At 36.9% G+C, this 22211-nt stretch overlaps 1 protein-coding gene and 1 non-coding gene across 2 annotated transcripts; one reads left to right on the top strand and one right to left on the bottom strand.

The window, feature by feature from the left end:
• Window positions 1-1211: 1211 nt before the first annotated feature.
• Window positions 1212-2841, bottom strand: LOC131427658 (stromelysin-1-like). Its single transcript, XM_058591048.1, has 2 exons — window positions 2239-2841; window positions 1212-2173 (listed from the first exon to the last, which is right to left on the bottom strand). Exons 1-2 carry the CDS (start codon window positions 2839-2841, stop codon window positions 1502-1504), a joined length of 1275 nt encoding a protein of 424 aa, XP_058447031.1. The 3' UTR covers window positions 1212-1501.
• A 16838-nt stretch (window positions 2842-19679) lies between these two features.
• On the top strand, window positions 19680-19752 carry Trnaa-agc (transfer RNA alanine (anticodon AGC)). The gene has a single exon. It is a non-coding gene; the product is annotated as a tRNA-Ala (tRNA).
• Window positions 19753-22211: the final 2459 nt, after the last annotated feature.

The raw sequence follows: 22211 nt of genomic DNA, 5'->3' as shown, positions 1-22211 counted from the left end.
ATTTGAAATGAGAACTTATTTATGAATGCACTCTTTTTAACTCTCTCGCTGACGGTCAATGTTGTCAGAAAAAGTTTACATGACTGCAAGTGAAAAAGTGGGAATGAATGTGATGAATGGAAAATGGACTGTAATCGTGGGCTGTGCAAAATGATTCTTCTTTTTTTGGAAAATATTTCGACGAAAAAAGTCGTGTTTTAAGCGAAAGTTAGTTCATTCCAATTTACTCCAATTGCCCTCCAGTTTTGCAATCAACTAAAATTATTGATAAAATCCACTATCTATATCAAAAGAAATCAACAAAAATATTATTTAATTCATGAATATTTTAAATTTCGGTTTTTGATTATTTTTTGATTTTAGAAAAACCGTTCAATTTCTCTTTTCAGTCTATATTATTTATGGGGAGTGGTCAAGATGAACCTTGTTTTATATAAATTTTTACTTCATCTTGGATGTAATATTTTGCCTTGTTGAATTGTAACAATCTAAAGAAATACGGTGTCAAATTTGAGTACTAAATAGTAAGGTGAATTGTCTTTATAACATTCAACGGACCTAAATGATATAGTTTAAAAAGGTCCCTGGATAATAATAAAAAATGCAATTCTAAATATTTACAGAATAACTAAATATTGAAAGGTTGCCGAATCTCATTATGCTATTTGAAATACTTATTTTGTTTATCCAGAACAAGAAGTTTTGAAAACAGTGATAAATTGTTTAAGCTGTAACTTAATTGTATTCAAAATAGCACTCACGGAATTGACGTCAAATATCGTTTATTAATAAGTTCAGAATAAAAATATTGCTTCAAAAAACAACTATGCCTTTTGTAAATATATTTTTTCGGTTAATTTTCCAACGACATCTAGAGCATTCAGCCTTTCTAGAATACCCAATCTATTTCAAAATTTCTCTCTGCAATCACTTTTAATACAAGTGTAGGTCTCGATGTTACATCTGTTACCTGTTTAACTTCACCTAGTGGTGTAATATTGCCTTTCTCATATAACTCATATTTTCTTTAATATTACATAGGGATTCTTTAAACTTTTCAATTTGTAAAGAAATTGTAAAGAAAAAGAGAAATTTTCAGATATCATAGAATTAAAAAAAATCTCTGTCGGGTTTACCGTGAAAGGATTCAGGAACTGCATAATTTATGCGTTAATTTCGAGTACAGAATATATCATTTGTTGTGGAGCTACTCCTCTTTTATAAGACTGCCTACTGCCACTAAGAAACTAACAATTTTTGAAAGAAAAATCAAGTGATTTAATGTGATTTAGAGCATTATAATAAATTCTTACCCTCTAGTATAAATAAATTGAAACATTCGTTGAAGCTATCCTAAATAATTCACATTAATAATTTTCGAAACTATGAAAACCTTAATCATACTTAGTCATAGATATCGACATACGACATAATTCCTGAGTAACACTGAAATACTAAGCGATAACGATTAGGCTGCTAAATTCGTTTCACAGAAACGAATTCAGCAATTGAACCAATCTCTCCGCACGTTCCCCTCTCGTCCGATTACGTTGCTGTTATCGTCGATTTCCCAGTACCGCAGTCCACTGAATATGAATCTTCGGCCTTCCGGTGTGACCAGCGCTGCATCCAGCCGTTCGGGGAAGCCCGCGAATTCACTTCGGGTTGACTTCGGGTAGTACCACTCGACTGGTTTCGCTTTTCGCGTATCGTAAAACCAGTACTGCTGATCTTTGAAAGCGAGAAATCCCCCGCCTTTGACGAGCAGCATTGCGTCGAGGTTCGGCGGTACCCCCGGGAATCCAACAGCAGTTGGGCGTGGGTAGCGCTCCTCCAGCTGCCGTCGATCATATTTCCAGTACTGTTGACCTTTGAAAAAGTACGTCTTCTGATCACGGTAGGTCACGGCAGCGTCCACCTTCGGAGGCAGCTTGGGCCATTTGGCGGAAAGTTTCCGTGCCGGCGGGTTGGTTTCGTTCAGGTTGTAGTAAAATCGATCGGCCAGTACGCAAATGTCCCCTCGATGGTCGATGACAATGGTGTCGAAGGATTGTAGAGAGCAAAGCTTGGTGGTCGTCCGTGGTTTGGGTGTTTTCGACGTTGGACGTGTAGTCGGAGGTGTTGGTGTCGTTGGTCGTGTTTCTGAACGAACTCCGTATATTGCTTGGATGGCCTAAATGATACAAGGAAATCTGTAATTATGATAAGATTTTCCTTTCACGACGAAACTGAACATACCTGAATGTCTTCCGGCTGAGGTTTGGAAAGAAAGTTATTCAACTGTGCACCGTACATGATCGAATCTCTCGATGAGGAATGTAGGAGACCAAGCGAATGTCCGATCTCGTGAACGGCTGTGTTCAAAAACTGCTCAATCGAAGTATCATCGGTGAAAAAATACTTGGTGTTGAAGTGAATGTCACCGGCTTCCGGAAAAAAGGCATGAGCTAGTGTAATTTCCTGACTAAATTGACATGGTACACCTCTGCGATAGTGATTCATGCCTTCGAAACTGACCTGAATGTCCACCCGACCAGCATCGGCATCTTCCATAAAGTCCAAATTGGTGACTGCGCTCCATGCATCGAAAGCTTGTCGAATTGTACTCCCGATCACTTCCCGTGGAACGACAGCAGGATAGTTGATTATGTTGTAGGTCAGCAGGGATTTGCTCCATTTCAAGCCAGCTGATAGCTCCCGATACTTGGAAGAATTAGCTCCATCCAAATCGGTCGGATAGTACGGTTCATCATGGTAGGGACGACCTTCCAGAATGGCAGCACTTCGAACTACTCCAAAACTCCACACCGAAATTATCACTAAACTGATGAGACGAAACATTTCACACGATCAAACCCCGATGGGATATCGAACCGACTGAGCCGGCCGAGACGATGCGTAGCATTTTTTAAACTGTCAATTGGACTGCACACACGTGGTTCTTAGTCATCTAAAAGGTGGATTCTCCGTTAATTATCGTGTCCGAACGGCAGGAGTGGTGAACGATGGGATTGACATGGCAGTGTGAAATCACTAGTCGATGTGTTGGCATCGAATGATGTGATTATTCTGTCGATTGTAAATACCTAAAGCCAAGCTCCACAATTAGTGTGCCACATAAAGTAGCAACATTTATCGGTCGGTTTTCAGTAGGTCATTTTGACTAATATATGTATGAGAGATATGATAAGCCAGACATGATGACGTTCCTGACTGTGATTTGCGACGGTGCGTAACTGTGCTAAGTGATTATGATGACTAATAGGATATACGTTGTAAACGTTGTGATAATCAATCAGTAAATCAGAGTAGCATATGGTGAGCACCTTAAGAACTTACACGCTCATTGAATGAATTTTATCTATATGGATTTTAACTATGATCAACTATAAATACGTGGTTTTCTTTATTCATTTTAGTGATACATAGTGAGTTTTTTATCTTAATTTAAAAAATCCATATACCCGAGAGACTATTAAAGAGAATTCTGATTGACACCATTCTCGATCATTCTTGCTTCTGTTTTATAGCTTGGCGATGGCAATAAATCAGTAGGAAAAGTGGGAGTAAGCCAGGGTTACCAGATGTACGGTATTTTCAGTATTCTACTGATTTTCAAAGACATTGGTAAAATTCACTGATTTTTATAAGGATTTATTTGTTTTTCTATAACATAATGATAGAGGAGCGTGATAAATTGGTTGGACAATCGGGGCGATTCCGGCCAACAAATTTCACTGGGTTAAATCATTGAAAACATGCGCAAGTTAAACTCAGTAGAACTAATTAACTCTTGAACTTCCAGAATGCACCCAAAGTTTGTAGTACATGTTACGATAATAACTCAGTCATTTGTTTCGAGATTGATACGGAAATTGGAAAATTGGTTTGAATTGACCTGTGCTTTCACGAGCCAATCACAGCATGCCACAGTGATGTCATCCTTTAGTCACTTTTGTCACTGGCTGCCTGCGAACGAAACATGCAGCTTGTCCAGTGAATGGATGACAAAACAGAATTACATCCATTCGCACGCTGGATAGTCACTTTTACACGGTGTATTGATGCCATTTTTTGTCTGCTGCATAGCGTGTTCGCTTGAGTATATTGAATACCGATCAGCTGTTGATTCTTCAGTATTTTCTCCAGATTTTTCGTACCTAATTTAAAGCGTTTGTATCTCGATGATTTGTTGATGGATTAGCCACATTTAACTTGATTCGAAAGCAATACTGAATATTGTAACTTAAAAATTTTGTCGATGGGGTCGTGCGTATGCGAGAAACTCAAATTACGAATTTTGGATTCAGTTAAAAGTTGTGTTATAAAGATAATCATAGATACTTCTTTTTCATAAAAATGTGCAATTGACGATGATATATAAAGTAACTGAAAGCTCTAACTTCCTAAAATTAGCTGTAGCTCAATATCATTTAGTAGAAAAACCATGTCCCCTTCTATTGATATATATTTATGTATCAGGTTGCGAAAAAGTGCTTGAAGATGTATTATTCAAAGTATTGTCCGTCGCTAGCGACAACTTTCTCCCATATTTCCGCAATTTCCGGATCCCGGCTCGAAAAAAGGAGTCCTCTTTTGACGCTATCCATTTTTCCTACTCTTCGAAGAATTGAAAATGTTGAACTGCCAGGCCGTGTGCCATCGAACGGAATAGGTGGAAGTCAGAAGGGGCGACATCTGGGGAATATCCACAATATTTACTTTTTTTTTCATTCTCTTCCGCAACATCACCATCATCGTCCACGGAAGACCGCTCCAGTCAAAAACCAGCATGCGGGCCACCCGCCGGGCCTTCGTAGCCTGGGGGTGTTTCTCGCGGACTCACACGGACCGAAGGATGTGGCCAACATGGATAGTCGCCTGCTGAAAGCTGAATACTCGAGAATCCGCTACCCCGATACTACATTACATAATATTATAATATTGAATAAAAAAAACGTTATTTTTTTTGGAAATAAAATGTATTTGGGAATTATATTCCACATATACACAGATGTTGCAGTGCGCTGGTATTAGAGTCTTCATGAAGCATAGAAGTCGTGAATATAATTTCCCTCTCGTGGTCTGAACGTCGTTCCTCCCACAAAATAATCCATAGTAAGCAACTATCTTCACGAGGCTGGATAGTGCTGAAGATTGAATATTCAGTTTTCACCAATAGACTGTTGACTGGTTCTTAACTGTCGAATGTTTCTGCGAATTCCGATCACTAACTGCTGTTAATGGTGGCTTTATGCCACAAAAACTGTTGCATGTCACTTATTTAATTCGGACCAAGTTAATAGAGAGTTAGAATTCATAGTTATACTTGAATATTACGAGCAGAAGCAAATTCTGCGAACAAACAAGCTCTGCGTCTGCTGGCTGCTAGAGAAAAACTAACTCCTGCTCTCCTGTTACTTTTATAAAATGAATTCATGTAAAATAGAAGTCATCAACCAGCTGGATCAAAAATAAGTCTTGTAATCAATATTCAGCATGGAATAATTTTTCATTGAATTTTCATCGCGTATTGCTATGGCTTGTTGAGTGCTGTAAAAAACACATGTACCCATTATCGCAAAACTTCATTCAAATAATATTTGACAGATAAGAGCTAGTCATCAGTCTACTGGTGAAAGCTGAATATATAATCTTCAGTTCTATCTAGTCCAGTGAAGATAGTTGCTTGCTATGAATTATGGGGTTAGACATTCTCTCTTTCCGAGAGAAGGAGAAACAGTGTTGAGGGAGAACATTTTTTCCTCTCTTCCATTCTCGTGCATGGACAGCCAATGAAACACACGCTTCCTCAAAATCGATATAGTTCATAAAGCAGATATATTCGTGAATATCACACACCGTCATCCACCAGGTTAAGGTCCAATGTAGGCTCTCTCAATTCTCTCTCTCTCTCTTTCTCTCTCTCTGAAAATACCGTGTCAACTTACGTTTTCTAGAACCGACATATACGAGCGTCAAAAATGATTCATTTTTACTGTAGATCTAACACATATTAAGTGCATTCTGACATATTTTTAAGTGTTGAAGTATGTAGATTTACTCATCAACACACTTGTAAATTGATGATTTGATTTGTGGATTTACGTCACGGATTTACGGATTAGATAAACTATTCATCGAAGGCGGCTCTGATTAAATTTTAGACTAAACGACGATTCATGATTAAATTGCAGACCAAGCTAAACAAGTGTGATAATGACGTTAGACACGATTCACGCGTGATCTGTCAAAAACAGTGTTGCCAAAAAAATACCAGCAAAAAAATCACCCTTCAGTAATATTCGAAGCCGAAACGGTTATATTGAAATATTAATATCAATAATATAATTGAATAAATTAATTAATTAAAGTAATTTAAAGAAGAAAACAGTTTTTTTTTCATAACATTATGAGAAAACTTGGTGAACTTGCGGGCCCGAAATAAGATGAAAACAAGGCGCAAAATTTTCATCTCATATTTTTAAAGTTTTTTTTTGCTAAGTGGGGCAATTTAAGAAGTTCTCAATCGTTGATTAGACACGAGAAAAGTGAACATTACTAATTATGAAGTCATCCAACATTGAATAGTGGTGAAATTATATGAAATAGTGAAATGTTTTGAAACAAAGCAATTAGTAAATGTTCAGCAACATGACGAACTGAAAAACTTGAGACGAAAAAATATAAAGTGAATTTTTTCAATGAAGAAAAAAATCGATGCTCATCTGGGTGCATTTTCAAAATTTCACAACACGAAAGTGTAACGAAACTACTCCTGATTTGATTTCCTAATAACTTTTCCATTATTTGAGTATTTTCACTAATTCTTTCACGAAACGATTGGAAGAAGGTGTAAGATTGTTGTTAATGCCATGTTCAATACGAAAAAATTGTTTAAATAGTGAAAAATAGATCCAAACACGAAACTTCAAAATCAACCCAATCTGTAAATAGACCCTTTTGCACGTTTGCTAGCTTCAGTCTATTATAATCCATGAACGGAGACACATCGACTGCGCAGACCGCCATCTACGTCAAGACAGTGGAACTACACTCGGCATTATTCAACTGGTGCTTCAGTCAATGGTAAATATGAGGCTCTATTTCTCAAGTCTAAACGCAGAAAAACAACTAGCTCTTCTGTTAGAATATCTGCTGTGGGACGTTCGTAGTGTGAGTTTCGATTCTAATTGTGAGAGAGATTGCGTCATCCTGCGGCTGGTCGTTTGCATTGCAGAAAAGTGAACAACGATGGGGAACGTTATACAAAGTCAGCTCTTCTAATGCCTCTAAATGTTATCTAAGAGATCTATAAATAAGGTAAAAATCATCAGTTTTGTGCTAGTCTAGAATAATTTGATTAGCCCTGTGCATTTTTCGCTTCCAAACGATCGCAAATAAAACTATCATTTGGCTGTATCGCATTCGTGAAAAATGTTCCGAACAGTGTTTAATATCGTAGAGAATGCCACAATTTAGCCCTTGTAAAAAAATGGAAGTGAATCCCGTACAGCATTTTGATAGTTTCTTTCAATGAAATATGCAAATCCGAAATTAAATATTCGATATCATAATTATGTATGTTCGTGGTATAATTTGTGATTTGAGATGAATTGAAGAGATCGTTGAGATCGATGAAGAGATCAAGACTCGGACTGGAACATCGATGGAAATGCCATTTATTTCATTCGTCTAAGCTACCCAAACAAGGTGATGAATCCGATCCTAGTGGCCACGATTTGGAGCGAAGGGTGTTCGAGCCGGTTCTCTCAACGTACACAAGATGCCTCTTTAAGGGTGACGAATCCTGAGTCAGGGTAGATTTGAGGTAAGTATCTGTAAAAAAACATCTGGTTATATTCTTGATGTTTTCAAATTCAAGGGTTGTTCATTGGAAAAAAAAATCCCGGAAACCTCTGTTTTAACAAGGGATTTACAACTTAGGGCAGAAAACCATTGTTTAAAAACCAAAGTTTTTCTGAGATTTCGAGCCCCAACAGGTTGTTGGTAATATGCGTAAACAATAATTGCTTCCTTTCCTTTTATTATACATAATTTATAGTATCATACGTAGTTCTGAATTATTACAATTTCGACTTCAATTAACGTGATACTTTTTTAACCAAATAGTTTCGATAATAGTCAATATTTGACTGTGCCGACCTGCACAGGGTCAACAACCGCTCTCCAGACTGATTATTTGAGAGCACTTAAAGGTATTCAAGCAAGCCAAACCACAAAGCCGCGGTTAGTCTTTCTAGTTTGCCATGTCTGCTTGCGATAAACTGCGGTCAAGCTGGGTAACTTCTTCGTTCCGTACAGCAGAAACCGTTTGGTGAATCCCCTTTTGTAGAAATACTTAAATTCGCTGTTTTTTTTTGCTGAACATTGGCTAAATTTTTACCGAACATAGGTGTGAGTCAGTGTGACAGAGTCAAAATGCATAATTCTATTTTCGGCTGTGTTTCGATTCGATTCTCATTTGCCAAAAAACAACAGCAAATCCGTGCTGCATCCACTCTGCACCCGCACAATGTTACGCTTTGGAAAAGGTAAATTGTTTCATAAGGCAAATGGAAAGATTGGAACCGATTAGAGTTTCCACGTTGTGTTTAAGCTGTTCTTTTCCTACTCCCATCTACCTTTGCCGTCAGTCGGTTGAAGATCCTGGCACAACGAGGCAGCTCGGGAAATGTTTTGCATGCTTTGTTTCAAGTGTGTACACAGATTTGTGTTGGTGCATAAACGAGTCGGATTACGAATTGGAAGAGATTAAAGTATCAGAGGGAATTTCGCTCCATTATGACTGGGAAAAATCGGTCTGCATGAAAGTCGAATCGATGGGTCGCAACGCAATACAATGCCCCCATATTCCGGCTGACTAGTTGCAGTGGGTGGTTGAGAGGTTTTATTTTTGAGGATTGGAGCAGTTTTTTGCACCGTTCACTCTGTAATATCATCGGAATACTATTTGGTGTTTTTTCAGGGTACGGTTGATAATTGGGAAATCAACAGGAAAGTCGCTTTATATTATTATTATTACTTCAATTAGGCCAGTAGAAGATGTTTCTGTGAGTGTAAAAGCCACATTCGATAAATGATTGAATGTAAAATTTGAAAGTCTTTTAATGCGCCTCTTAAAGTGTATATCCTTCAAATTTTGAATTTGTATAAATACGTTCATAAAAATAACTGTTACATAATTGAGATAACATTTCATTAGTCATGTTAATTCTACTCTTCCCTGATACAGTGATGGCATTTCACTAGATTGATATACAAGTGCGTAAGTTTCATTTCTACACTGCGGATACATTTGGTGTGCTCCACACAAAGAGGAAGTCGGACTTTTTCTCAGTGTCCATTAGACACACTTTGAATGTGAGCTTGTGTTGAAAGAAGCTGGTGCGAAAGAACCACATTCTCTTCGCATGAATGGCTCTCACGAGCTCTCGCCTAAATACACCCAAAATGATCACTGGCGCGTGATGGTGTGCGAACACTTCTGTGAACTTCAATTAATAGAGAGTAGATCTGGTCTTGCTATAAAAAACTTGTAAGGAAAAACGAAAATTCAACGATAAATTGTTTTATTTTGCTGATTTTGCGTGCCCCTCGCTTCTTTTACGTAAACCATACACCAGAGTGTTCACCTGCGTGTACACCTTTGTGAAAGTATCTGCATCCACCTCAGAGAATTTGATAGTTCTGCTCTAGCACTTTGGTGCGGTTCAGTGCTAGAGGTAAAAGAAACTCATGATGTGTGCACACTTTGTACAACAGTGGTGTATACCTTATGATCAAAAAAAGAACCGGTATTTTCATTTTAAAATTCCCGCGCTTGTCCAATCGGTAAACTTTTATTCTCTCAACGTTGGCAACACTTTTATACACATTCTGTCAAATTTTGACGCATATCGTACGATTAGTTTTTGTTTGGCGTCTATACAAAGAAGTTGAAAAATTTTCGTGTGGCGATTTTTATAATGGATGAAAATTTAGAACAACGTGCGTGCATCAAATTTTGTGTTGCAAATGGATTTAAGTGTTCCGAAACGTTGAAAATGTTAGAAAAGGCCTTTGGTGAATCGTGTCTAGGAAAAACACCGGCATACGAGTGGTATAAACGCTTCAAAGGTGGTCGTACAAGCTTGAATCATGATGAGATCTCTGGCCGCCCAACAACATCTGTTACTGAAGAAAACATTGAATCGGCGAAGCAAATCGTGTTGCAAAATCGTTCTGTACCGATTAGAGAGATTGCTGTGCTGTTGGGCATCTCTTATGGATCAGCCGAACACATTTTAACTGATGTTTTGGGTTTCAAACGCGTCGCTTCTCGGCTGGTGCCAAAAAAGCTGAATTTCATTCAAAAACAGCGTCGTGTTGATGTGGCCAAAGAGATGATTTCCAACGCAGATAGTGACCCCACATTCATCGAATGCATCATAACTGGTGATGAGGTGTGGATCTATGAATATGACGTCGAAACCGCACAACAATCGACCGAATGGCGCTTCGAAGGCGAGCCGAAACCATCCATTATAAAAATCGCCACACGAAAATTTTCCAACTTCTTTGTATAGACGCCAAACAAAAACTAATCGTACGATATGCGTCAAAATTTGACAGAATGTGTATAAAAGTGTTGCCAACGTTGAGAGAATAAAAGTTTACCGATTGGACAAGCGCGGGAATTTTAAAATGAAAATTCCGTTTCTTTCTTGATCATAAGGTATATGTGAAAGAGAAGAGCTCTCGTTGAAGTTGTCAGTGCGAGGGGAGAAATTTTGCTTGCTCTTCGTCACACAGAGGAGATGGACATCTCTGCTGAGAAGTAGTTTAGGTGGTGGACAGTTGAATTTGTCCGCGCCCCCTATCGTTAATTCTTTTTTGTGATTCGTAAGCAAATCTATCATTGAAAACGTCCCAATAGGACAGTGTGTGTTGTTTCAGATCTCTAATTTTATTTTTAAATTCTTTTCAGATGCTCTTGAAAGTCGTCCGGAGAATAGTTCCACGAGCGATTCTATTCTGGATTACATAAATATAACTTCGTACACGGAGAACCCTTCGATCATAAAATTGCGATATCGCAGTTTTTGATTTTTGCGATAGTTGATTCAACTAATTTCTTTTTGATTCAACCAATATGGTTTTTGATTTGCATATATTCAAGTAGTTGAAAAATATGTTGTTTTGAATGCTGTCAAATGCCGGAGACAGTTGCAAGCAAAACAATAACCGCTATGCAAAATCAACAACTTTTTTAGTTGAAATCTGTTCGCGTTTGGTGAAATTGTGTTCATTCGATTTGAGAAATTTATGATAACAAGTGTTTATCTAACAGCGGTGTTGTGATAAAGTTAACCTTGTTTAAGATGAAAAAGTTTTGGTGACAAATTAGAAAATGTTTATGAATGATCATCTCGTAATCTTTCAGGCAAGCGCAAAAATTTTTTGCTTCAAATTCGATCATTGATTTACTTCCAGCAGACTGTTTTACTTCCAGCTTTTTGATACCGATGATGATGTTCATGCATTCGCAATAAAACGCTTTTTGACATGAATTTAATTTATAAAAGTAACAGGAGCGAAGGGTTTCAAACACACAGAACGCGCTGCGATGGAATGGCGCATTTGAATTGCGTAGCAAAATTCCAATTCCCAGCGGTTGATGCACCCAAGCTCATATAAATTGACTAAAATTATCAGTGCATAACTTAAGTTCAACCGAATGAAGGCATCATCTTTCAATACTCATTTTTTTTCACTTTCAATACTCATGTCTAAAACAAATAAAACCGATTTTTTTTTTCAACTAACAGAATTTTGTTTCAATAACAACACCGGTTATTTCAACTAAAATATTTGTTGAAATTGAAAGGTATGTGTCCTCACTAATTTACAGCATTTTTTTCAAACAGTTAAATTAGTTGTTTCAACCATCGTTTCTGCTAATCGAAAAACAAAAATGACAGTTTAGTTGAAAAACAACAATCGATTAGTTGTACCAAATTTTAACCAATCGAATTCAGAAAAACAACTAATATTCTGGTTGAAATGGGATCGCGGGTGGTTCCGTGTACTAGATACATTGAATTGAATGTCTAGTGTTTATATTACTTGTCCCGTGGAGAGTTCATGATGCGGAGAAACACTCATCATTAAGGCTGAGTTCGTACATGATATTTTGTAATGAGTTCTCATCGGTTCAGATGTGTTTTGCTTTGTTATTTTTTTTCTATAGAAAGGTAATAGAATTGCAGGAAAAAATTACTTTCGAACGGAGCCTCGGAGATCCATAGTGTTATATACCATTCGATTCAGTTCGACGAGATATAAGTGACGAGCCGACAAAACGCGTTTTTTTATCGCTCAATTTTCTCTCTGATTTTAGCAAGCTTAGGTTCGTTTGAATGCTGTTATTGAATTCTGGATCAAGTTCCAAGATCTGACTTCTGACTATTACTTCTGGACAGTGCGGTAAAATTTCATTTCCAATCGAACGATATCAGATGAAAATGGAATTAATGGCCACTGACGTCAGCATATCGATACTAATTCATATGACTTTTGCTGCCATTTTCAAGTAAAGCTCCCCGAATTCTTCGTCAGTTGAATAATCGTATCTAGTCATTTGAAGTTTTGCTTGCTCAGTTTCCTAGTGCCTAGTAGTCTAGCTGCTTCATTGTCTTCGCTGTTGGTAGTGAGCAAGTTCGAATGAAAAGAATTATAAATGGAGGAAAGTATGAAAAATGAAAACTGAAGGAGGAAACTAAAAGGTGATTTTTTTGAGGTTAGGATTTTCATGCATTAGTATTTGCTCAGATTTTTTGAGGTTATGATTTTCATGCATTATTATTTGCTCAGTATGCTCTGACATTTCATCATGAATAGACTTACTAACGAGCAACGCTTGCAAATCAGTGAAAAATGCACTGTTTGGTGTGGTTTGTACGCTGGTGGAATCATTGGACCGTATTTTTTCAAAGATGCTGTTGGACGCAACGTTACAGTGAATGGCGATCGCTATCGTTCGATGCTAACAAACTTTTTGTTGCCAAAAATGGAAGAACTGAACTTGGTTGACATGTGGTTTCAACAAGATGGCGCTACATGCCACACAGCTCGCGATTCTATGGCCATTTTGAGGGAAAACTTCGGAGAACAATTCATCTCAAGAAATGGACCGGTAAGTTGGCCACCAAGATCATGCGATTTGACGCCTTTAGACTATTTTTTGTGGGGCTACGCCAAGTCTAAAGTCTACAGAAATAAGCCAGTAACTATTCCAGCTTTGGAAGACAACATTTCCGAAGAAATTCGGGCTATTCCGGCCGAAATGCTCGAAAAAGTTGCCCAAAATTGGACTTTCCGAATGGACCACCTAAGACGCAGCCGCGGTCAACATTTAAATGAAATTATCTTCAAAAAGTAAATGTCATGTACCAATCTAACGTTTAAAATAAAGAACCGATGAGATTTTGCAAATTTTATGCGTTTTATTGTTTAAAAAAGTTCTCAAGCTCTTAAAAAATCACCCTGTATAAGTTTATGTGTATTCTGTAAATGATATTTCAGGTACCTGGTTTGTCTTTCATCTATTTTCTTAAACCAACTCGAATGTTTACATAAACCTCATTTGACTTATTTTTTTCAAGACATCAACTGAAAGTGGTTAAAATGAGCTTTGATTTGAAGAGAATCGATTTATGAACTTAATGCTGCCGGTTCGGTACGTCAGCGAACTTTGTGTGTGTCAGAATATGAAGTTTACTGCAGTAGAGACATCATCTGTGTGCTTCACGTTCCGTGTCAATTGAATTGAATGAAGTTTTACTGCACTGCTCCTGGACATATTGGTATAAGTGACATAAGCGACAAAACACGTTGTTTTTTTTTGACGCTCAATATTTTTCAGAGATGGCTTAGCCAATTTCGATTTTGCATTTCTCATAAAGAAAAACTATGTAATCACTGTGAAAATGTCCATAAGTGTGAGAGGGAATATATGCGTGTGTATGTGATAAAAATGTGAGTACACGAAATTGCTCAACCGATTAAAAAAAAAAAACTTGGGCTCAACTTAGAGGCACTATTGCTCCATAGTATTTTTGCCTTCCGGTTTCGAAATTAAGGACAAATGAGTGAAATATTACAAATTTAATTGTTTGCCTATATAAAAGAAGATTTAAGGATGAGATAATTTCTCAAAAATAGTAAATAAATTCCTCTAGTTCACTGGACTTGTAAGGAAAGAATAACATTGAAGTCTGCATATCTGCCGTTTTTTAGAAATTTTAAACTTTATTGTCAATAAAACGGTTACAAATTCAATATTCAATGTAGTTAAAAGGTCCTTAATAAACTTAATAAAAAAAAAAAAATATTCAATGTATTGTCCATCGCTAGTCACTAGTTTTTTTCCATCTTTCAAGCAATTCGCGGATACCCTTTTTTAAAAAAAAAACTGGGTTGGCCGCACTTCACGAATCAACCCAGTTTTTGACTTAATCATAATTGGAGAAGTACTGGTCGTTCGTTTGAATTCACCTAATAGTGTAACGATTAGGGTTGCCACATATACAGATGAGTACAGATTTTTCATACAAATTTGTGACCAAGATTCTGTATGTACAGATTAAAGATGTTTGGCACTATGAAGAATTTCAACTATTTCGTTATAATACAGATAGATTTTGAATGCTTTTTGCTCTTTCTCGGTGTATCAGTTTAGAAGTCTGTTTGAAAAAAATTTGCTGTGTTGTTTCTTTTATAGTAGTGTAAGTAGATTAAATCAGGTAACTTACAGTCTGTTACATAAGAGCATGGTCACGATTAGTCGCGATCGATAAAGTGGAATGGTGCAATTTTTTTTAACACAGAGGGCAGTACTGTACTTCATGCAATGCAAGAATAAATCAGCTGACTATAGTTTCCAATACGATCTCAGCATTTTTTTTCTGCTCGCACCTGAAAGCAGCGGTGCCAACCCTACGGATTTGCTCAAACTGTGTAGCTTCTGATAAGCGTGTGAAATTGCTGATGTTCCCACCTTCAAATCAACCATAATATATTTTTTGTTTACACAATTGCTGGGTGCATTGGTTTGCTGCTAACAAATTTTGAATTACAATGATCCGAATTATGCGAGGTTTCCTGAATCGAGGAGTATTAAAAACGAAACAAGGTAAGTTAATGGTACATGTAAACATAATATTGTGAAAGTACGAAAAAAACGCATATTTTAGATTCTGATATTGTTCCACCGCCACTCAAACAAGTTAAAAGATCTGATGAAGAGGATCTCTCTGACAGTGAGAAGGAAGAAGAAGCAAAGCAAATCCGTTGAGTCTGTTTGCGTTGGAAGACAGCGACAGTGTCAGCAACGATGAAAACAGTACGGAAAATGGCAAAAATTGTCTGTCGAAAGGTTAGTTGAATCAATTACAAAGTGATCTACTTTTGACGAACTCAAGAATATCAATGTATCTATCAGAGCGTAGAGGGATTGTTTCTCTCACAAAATGAAATAATGAACTGTAAAAACCTTACAGTTCATTATTTCATTTTATGAGAAATATATAATAATTCGCAAAATGGTTCACGGCAGATTTGTTCTTTCTAATTGTTATTTTTCTTTACATATTGTGGGTTCAAAACGTTATGAACAAAGGTTCAAAGATTCTTGGAAGAAGGAACTCCCTTGGCTTAAAAAATATAAACAAAAAGCGTATTGTGAGGTGTGTGAAGTATTTTTAAAGTACGAAAATGGAGGTTTAAAAGATCTGAAAAACCACGCAAACTTAGAGGCACTATTGCTCCATAGTATTTTTGCCTTCCGGTTTCGAAATTAAGGACAAATGAGTGAAATATTACAAATTTAATTGTTTGCCTATATAAAAGAAGATTTAAGGATGAGATAATTTCTCAAAAATAGTAAATAAATTCCTCTAGTTCACTGGACTTGTAAGGAAAGAATAACATTGAAGTCTGCATATCTGCCGTTTTTTAGAAATTTTAAACTTTATTGTCAAAAAAACGGTTACAAATTCAATATTCAATGTAGTTAAAAGGTCCTTAATAAACTTAATAAAAAAAAAAAAATATTCAATGTATTGTCCATCGCTAGTCACTAGTTTTTTTCCATCTTTCAAGCAATTCGCGGATACCCTTTTTTAAAAAAAAAACTGGGTTGGCCGCACTTCACGAATCAACCCAGTTTTTGACTTAATCATAATTGGAGAAGTACTGGTCGTTCGTTTGAATTCACCTAATAGTGTAACGATTAGGGTTGCCACATATACAGATGAGTACAGATTTTTCATACAAATTTGTGACCAAGATTCTGTATGTACAGATTAAAGATGTTTGGCACTATGAAGAATTTCAACTATTTCGTTATAATACAGATAGATTTTGAATGCTTTTTGCTCTTTCTCGGTGTATCAGTTTAGAAGTCTGTTTGAAAAAAATTTGCTGTGTTGTTTCTTTTATAGTAGTGTAAGTAGATTAAATCAGGTAACTTACAGTCTGTTACATAAGAGCATGGTCACGATTAGTCGCGATCGATAAAGTGGAATGGTGCAATTTTTTTTAACACAGAGGGCAGTACTGTACTTCATGCAATGCAAGAATAAATCAGCTGACTATAGTTTCCAATACGATCTCAGCATTTTTTTTCTGCTCGCACCTGAAAGCAGCGGTGCCAACCCTACGGATTTGCTCAAACTGTGTAGCTTCTGATAAGCGTGTGAAATTGCTGATGTTCCCACCTTCAAATCAACCATAATATATTTTTTGTTTACACAATTGCTGGGTGCATTGGTTTGCTGCTAACAAATTTTGAATTACAATGATCCGAATTATGCGAGGTTTCCTGAATCGAGGAGTATTAAAAACGAAACAAGGTAAGTTAATGGTACATGTAAACATAATATTGTGAAAGTACGAAAAAAACGCATATTTTAGATTCTGATATTGTTCCACCGCCACTCAAACAAGTTAAAAGATCTGATGAAGAGGATCTCTCTGACAGTGAGAAGGAAGAAGAAGCAAAGCAAATCCGTTGAGTCTGTTTGCGTTGGAAGACAGCGACAGTGTCAGCAACGATGAAAACAGTACGGAAAATGGCAAAAATTGTCTGTCGAAAGGTTAGTTGAATCAATTACAAAGTGATCTACTTTTGACGAACTCAAGAATATCAATGTATCTATCAGAGCGTAGAGGGATTGTTTCTCTCACAAAATGAAATAATGAACTGTAAAAACCTTACAGTTCATTATTTCATTTTATGAGAAATATATAATAATTCGCAAAATGGTTCACGGCAGATTTGTTCTTTCTAATTGTTATTTTTCTTTACATATTGTGGGTTCAAAACGTTATGAACAAAGGTTCAAAGATTCTTGGAAGAAGGAACTCCCTTGGCTTAAAAAATATAAACAAAAAGCGTATTGTGAGGTGTGTGAAGTATTTTTAAAGTACGAAAATGGAGGTTTAAAAGATCTGAAAAACCACGCAAACAAAGAGTGTCACAAACAGAACGCCCTTAAAACATTTCTTAAACCCTCTGCAAAAATATCTAATTTTATGGTATCAGAAAATAAAAACATCGATGCCTGCATAAGATTATGCTTGTACGCTGTGGATAAAAATATATCTTCCAAGGCTGATGAGTCATTAGTTCCAGTTATAAAAACAACATTTCCGAATTTTCAAATAGTTTCTTCGTTGAGAATGGGTCGCACGAAAGCTACAAAAATCATTGTAGCTGTAACAGGAGAAACTCAAAAAGAACGGCTCATCAGAATTATACGAAAAGCTTTCTTCAGTATTATCGTTGACGAGTCTACTGATATATCCGCGGAAAAGGTACTTTGTGTTACTGTACGTTATTTCGATGAAGATGTCAACAGCATCCGTGATGCATTCCTGGATTTGATACCAGTGGAATCAGCAAACGCAAGATTTTTATGCAGTGCTATACGAGAAATATTTTGCAAGAATAATATTTCCTATAAAATCAATTTGATTGGGAATGGTAGTGACAACGCGGCTGTGATGGTCGGCGATAATCTTTCTGTGGCATCGTTATTACGAAAAGATTGTCCGCATTTGATTTATGTACGATGTATGTATATGCCACTCTATAGCGCTTTGTGCCTCATATGCAACAAAAAAACTTCCAGATCATTTGGAACAATTGTTGAAGGATATTTACAGCTACATATCAGCAAATGTAGACAATTTATCCAACGCCATGAAAATTCACAATAAATTTTTGGATCCAATAACTGAGTTGTATATCGAATTTCTGAATTTTATTATTCCAATTATCGATGGAATCAACGAACTATTTCAATCAGAAAAACCTGAAGTTAACAAGAAAAGTTAGACAAATTTTGTGATATTTTGTTAGGCCAGAGATAATGAAATCTGTTCCAAATTTGCATGACTAAATTGCTGAATATTTAAAGGATTGTACTGAAATATATTTCGGCGTGCGAGTGACAGCGGTATTGAGCTCAAGAAAAATGGATCCCGTGAATCTTGAACACTTTTGTAAAAGGTGTCAAGACTTCTATATCGAGCTATCGACACAAATGATTGCAAGATTTCCATTCCAGAATCGACTGGTCTAACACTTGTGAATTATTTACAGCGAAATCGAAGTGCGTCCATACTTTCTGGGACAGCTTTGTATTTCCTGAATAAAATATTATCCATGAAATGGTCTGTTATTTTATTATACTGTGAGTTTCAGAAAGACAAAACCGATTACGCAACCATGAAAACAGCTAAACCGTACTGTAATCAATAGCCGGACAAAGTTTGAAACGAAATACAATCTGCTGTATCGGGTGTTTCTGGCTCCGTGAGGTAGCAGCAGCTGTTTCCGAACGGTGCCGTACCACCTTCGGAACATCTAAATCATGTTTGGGACAACGTTGAAGCCCGCTGGAATTCAGTTGCATGTATCAAAGTTACAAAAATTACTCAATTTTCTCCACAACAAAGTAATACTTTTCATGTAGCATAATGTTTTTTCGTTCTTTTTAGTGTATGCAAACCAGGAAACCATGGAGACCAGGGGACCATGGTTGCACCGCATCAATAGAAGTTGAATTTTCTTTTTGTGGTTGCTCCTGGCAAGCTGCAGGCAAATTTCATTGTATGGTGAAAATGATCGTTCACTTCACTTGATTATTGGAAACACTTTTGCACTTCTGGTCGAGCCAAACCGAGACAAGGCTGAAGGTGGCAAGACAATTTTATAAATTACTCTTTATCGCATACAGTCAGGGTCCAGGTTGAAGACATGTCGAGCACATACAAACATACCTATGAAGTTTTAACCATCGGCATCTGATGACGGAGTCACCTCAGAATTGCTTTCGGTGCTAGTTTTCCTGTTATTGGCTTATTTGTAAATATATATTCGGAGTTTTGTCTGAATGAGAAGCCGAATGAATTCAGAGCGTGTAGCAAATTCCGATAACCGGACTGGTTATTAATACTATTTATGCTCACACTTATTGCATACGCCTTATGTTAAACCAGTTCGAATACCTTTCACTTGTCGATCAATGAAATCGGAGCGGTGTTCGGGTGTGTCGTTTGATTGGGCGACGGCCGAACATTTTGTCTTCGTATGTCCTGCTAAGTGTACTGGGGATGTAGCTCAGATGGTAGAGCGCTCGCTTAGCATGTGAGAGGTACGGGGATCGATGCCCCGCATCTCCAAGAAACTTTTTTTTTAACTTTTTCTACAGGAACCTGCTATTACTGTTTTTGACCACCCGGCCGGTGTATTTATTCGATTTAGAATAAGTAAGATTTATTGCCGCATTCAGCCTTATTCAGCTCAGTAAAAATATCTTGCCGGCACTCAACTTAAAACACAACAACCAGTCAATCTGGACAATGATATTTCCTTTGTTTTTCCAAGCAATTTATCAACACCGAACAGCTTTTATTATTGAAATTCTTCCCATTCTTCTCGGATCATAACTCAAGCTTTCGGTGCTTGCAGCGTTTCGGTGGAAATAGGAACGAAGATGATTGGAAATATGAGTCCTGTCCTTGTTTTACTGTTCGGTGTGTCCGACTAGCCACGTGCAATTGTTTTATACCTAGCCCGGTCGGGACCGGACAAGGAGGGAAATTTCCCGAACAACGACCGGAACCGTCCTTAAAGATCACATTTTTCGATTGACGTAGAACGAAAAAGTGCGATTTTTACGTCGTTGATGTTCTCCGTTCGTGGGCGGTAGCGTTGTAGGTGGATTTTATCGAACTGGCAGAGTAAGGATTTTCTTCCAAGAATTGCTCATTGAAATCATGTCAGTTGCTGTACTCAGCCAAGTGTGAAATGATGCTACTGGCGCAGGAAGTTTTGAAAATATCATTATTTTTGACTAGCCAACTGTTACGTGGTTGAAAATTGTAATAGAATTTGGCGCTCATCGATGTTTGAATTTTGAAAGTTTCAGAAGCGAAGAAGTATTTGGAGTAACTGTAATTGTCAACGCAGAAAACCGTCGGGATGGGCACACTGCCTAAGTGAAGGTTACAAAAACAAGGATGCCAGGTTCACAGATTAATCTGTGTTTCACAGACTTACAATTTTCTGCACAGATTTTGAACAGATTTTCACAGATTCTGGAATAAATCACAGATTTAGCACCAGCACAGTTTAGCACCAAAAAGTACAGAGCGGTTGAGGAAAAAGGTACAGAGCGTGTTGGTTGTGAGACCTTTTTTTTTGCTCACCAAATTGATTTTGATCTGCTATTATGGTACGGAAAACGGGCACAGATTTTCACGGATAGGTTTTTGGTTTGAGATTTTCGAAAAAATGACCTGGCATCCCTGGACACAAAGGGGCCTTTAGCAACGCACCAAATCGACGGCAGAGGGGAAAACGTCATCGGCAAAACCACGTTTTTGCGAAGATAATTTCTTTTCCAATCGTACGTTGAAGTGACCGGTCGTGTTTTAAAGTTGCTGAAACTAGAAGCTGAATAGTGAAATATTTACCGATATACTTAATTTTATACTTACCCGTATACTTATCTGTAAATACCTGAATAGGACATGTAAGATTACCTGAAAAAAAATTATTCGAATTATTGAAATTTTGTATATAGTTTGCAGAAAGCAGTTTCGATAGGACGCGCAGAAGAAGTATTGTCGCGACTAGAAAACCAAAATTGTAAGTAAAAACCGCTGATGTAATGAAAAAGTTAATTAACTAATTGTAAAGCTCTTTTAGTTGAAGCGTTAAACAAACAGCTATAAAAACGGTTTGTGCGCCTGCGAAATTTATCTCTTTATCAGAAAAAATCTGGAGGTGGAGTCCTCATAGCCAATAACTCTTGCTCTACTTCTGCAGAAACTATTACTTCTAAATATAAAGAATTTGAACATGTATGGGCCAAAGCCTCAATTTCGGATGAAGTTCTTTTTTTCTGCTCCGTCTACTCTCCCCCCCACCGAAAATTCAAACAAATCATCTTTTGAATTATTCTTTCAATCTTTAGATGCACCCATTTCGAATATGGAACCTGAAGTAAAGCTTGATATTTTCGTCATCTTCAACCAATGGATGGAAAGGTCTCACGGTCCCATAACAAGTTCCTGAATTTCATTTGAATCCGACTTCCGGTTCCGGAATTGCAGGGTGATATGCACCAAAAAAGAGAAAACAATTTCATCAAAAATGTGAAAATAATGTCACTCACTTTTCTCGGAGATGGAAGTTCTTAAGATGCCATAAGAATATCCCAATTTTCATTCAGATCAAACCCCTGGCTCCGGAGATAGGGTGCGTCAATCTTCAATTTCAGGAATACTTTGTTCATAAACTGAGACTCTGTAACCAAATAAACCATTGATACACCCATAAATGATTTGCTGAATTCTATTCAAGTCCGACTACCTGTACATTTTTTTTTTCCAAAATTCAAATCGTCATAGAGAACCGTAAATAAATTTGTAGTTCATGTTAGTGTATAGTTAAATGAACCGAATGTTGTATGATATTACCCTGCATTGCATTATATCATATTATATTGTAATATATTAAATTATATTATATAATATTATGAGTATATGTATTGTGTTATATTGTATTATATTACATTATATTATATTATATTATATTGTGCTATATTATATTTTATTATATTATTTTATATTAT

The sequence above is a fragment of the Malaya genurostris genome, chromosome 2, assembly GCF_030247185.1.
Source record: "Malaya genurostris strain Urasoe2022 chromosome 2, Malgen_1.1, whole genome shotgun sequence".
Classification (NCBI taxonomy): Eukaryota; Metazoa; Arthropoda; class Insecta; order Diptera; family Culicidae; genus Malaya; species Malaya genurostris.
The sequence above is the reverse complement of the archived record's forward strand: the minus strand, read 5'-3'. Positions and strand labels throughout refer to the sequence as shown.

Coding starts and splice junctions, on each gene's coding strand:
- LOC131427658 (XM_058591048.1), bottom strand. CDS start 2,841: ATGTTTCGTCTCATCAGTTTAGTGATAATTTCGGTGTGGAGTTTTGGA. Junction 2,174..2,238: donor CTCAGCCGGAAGACATTCAG/GTATGTTCAGTT, acceptor TGTATCATTTAG/GCCATCCAAGCAATATACGG.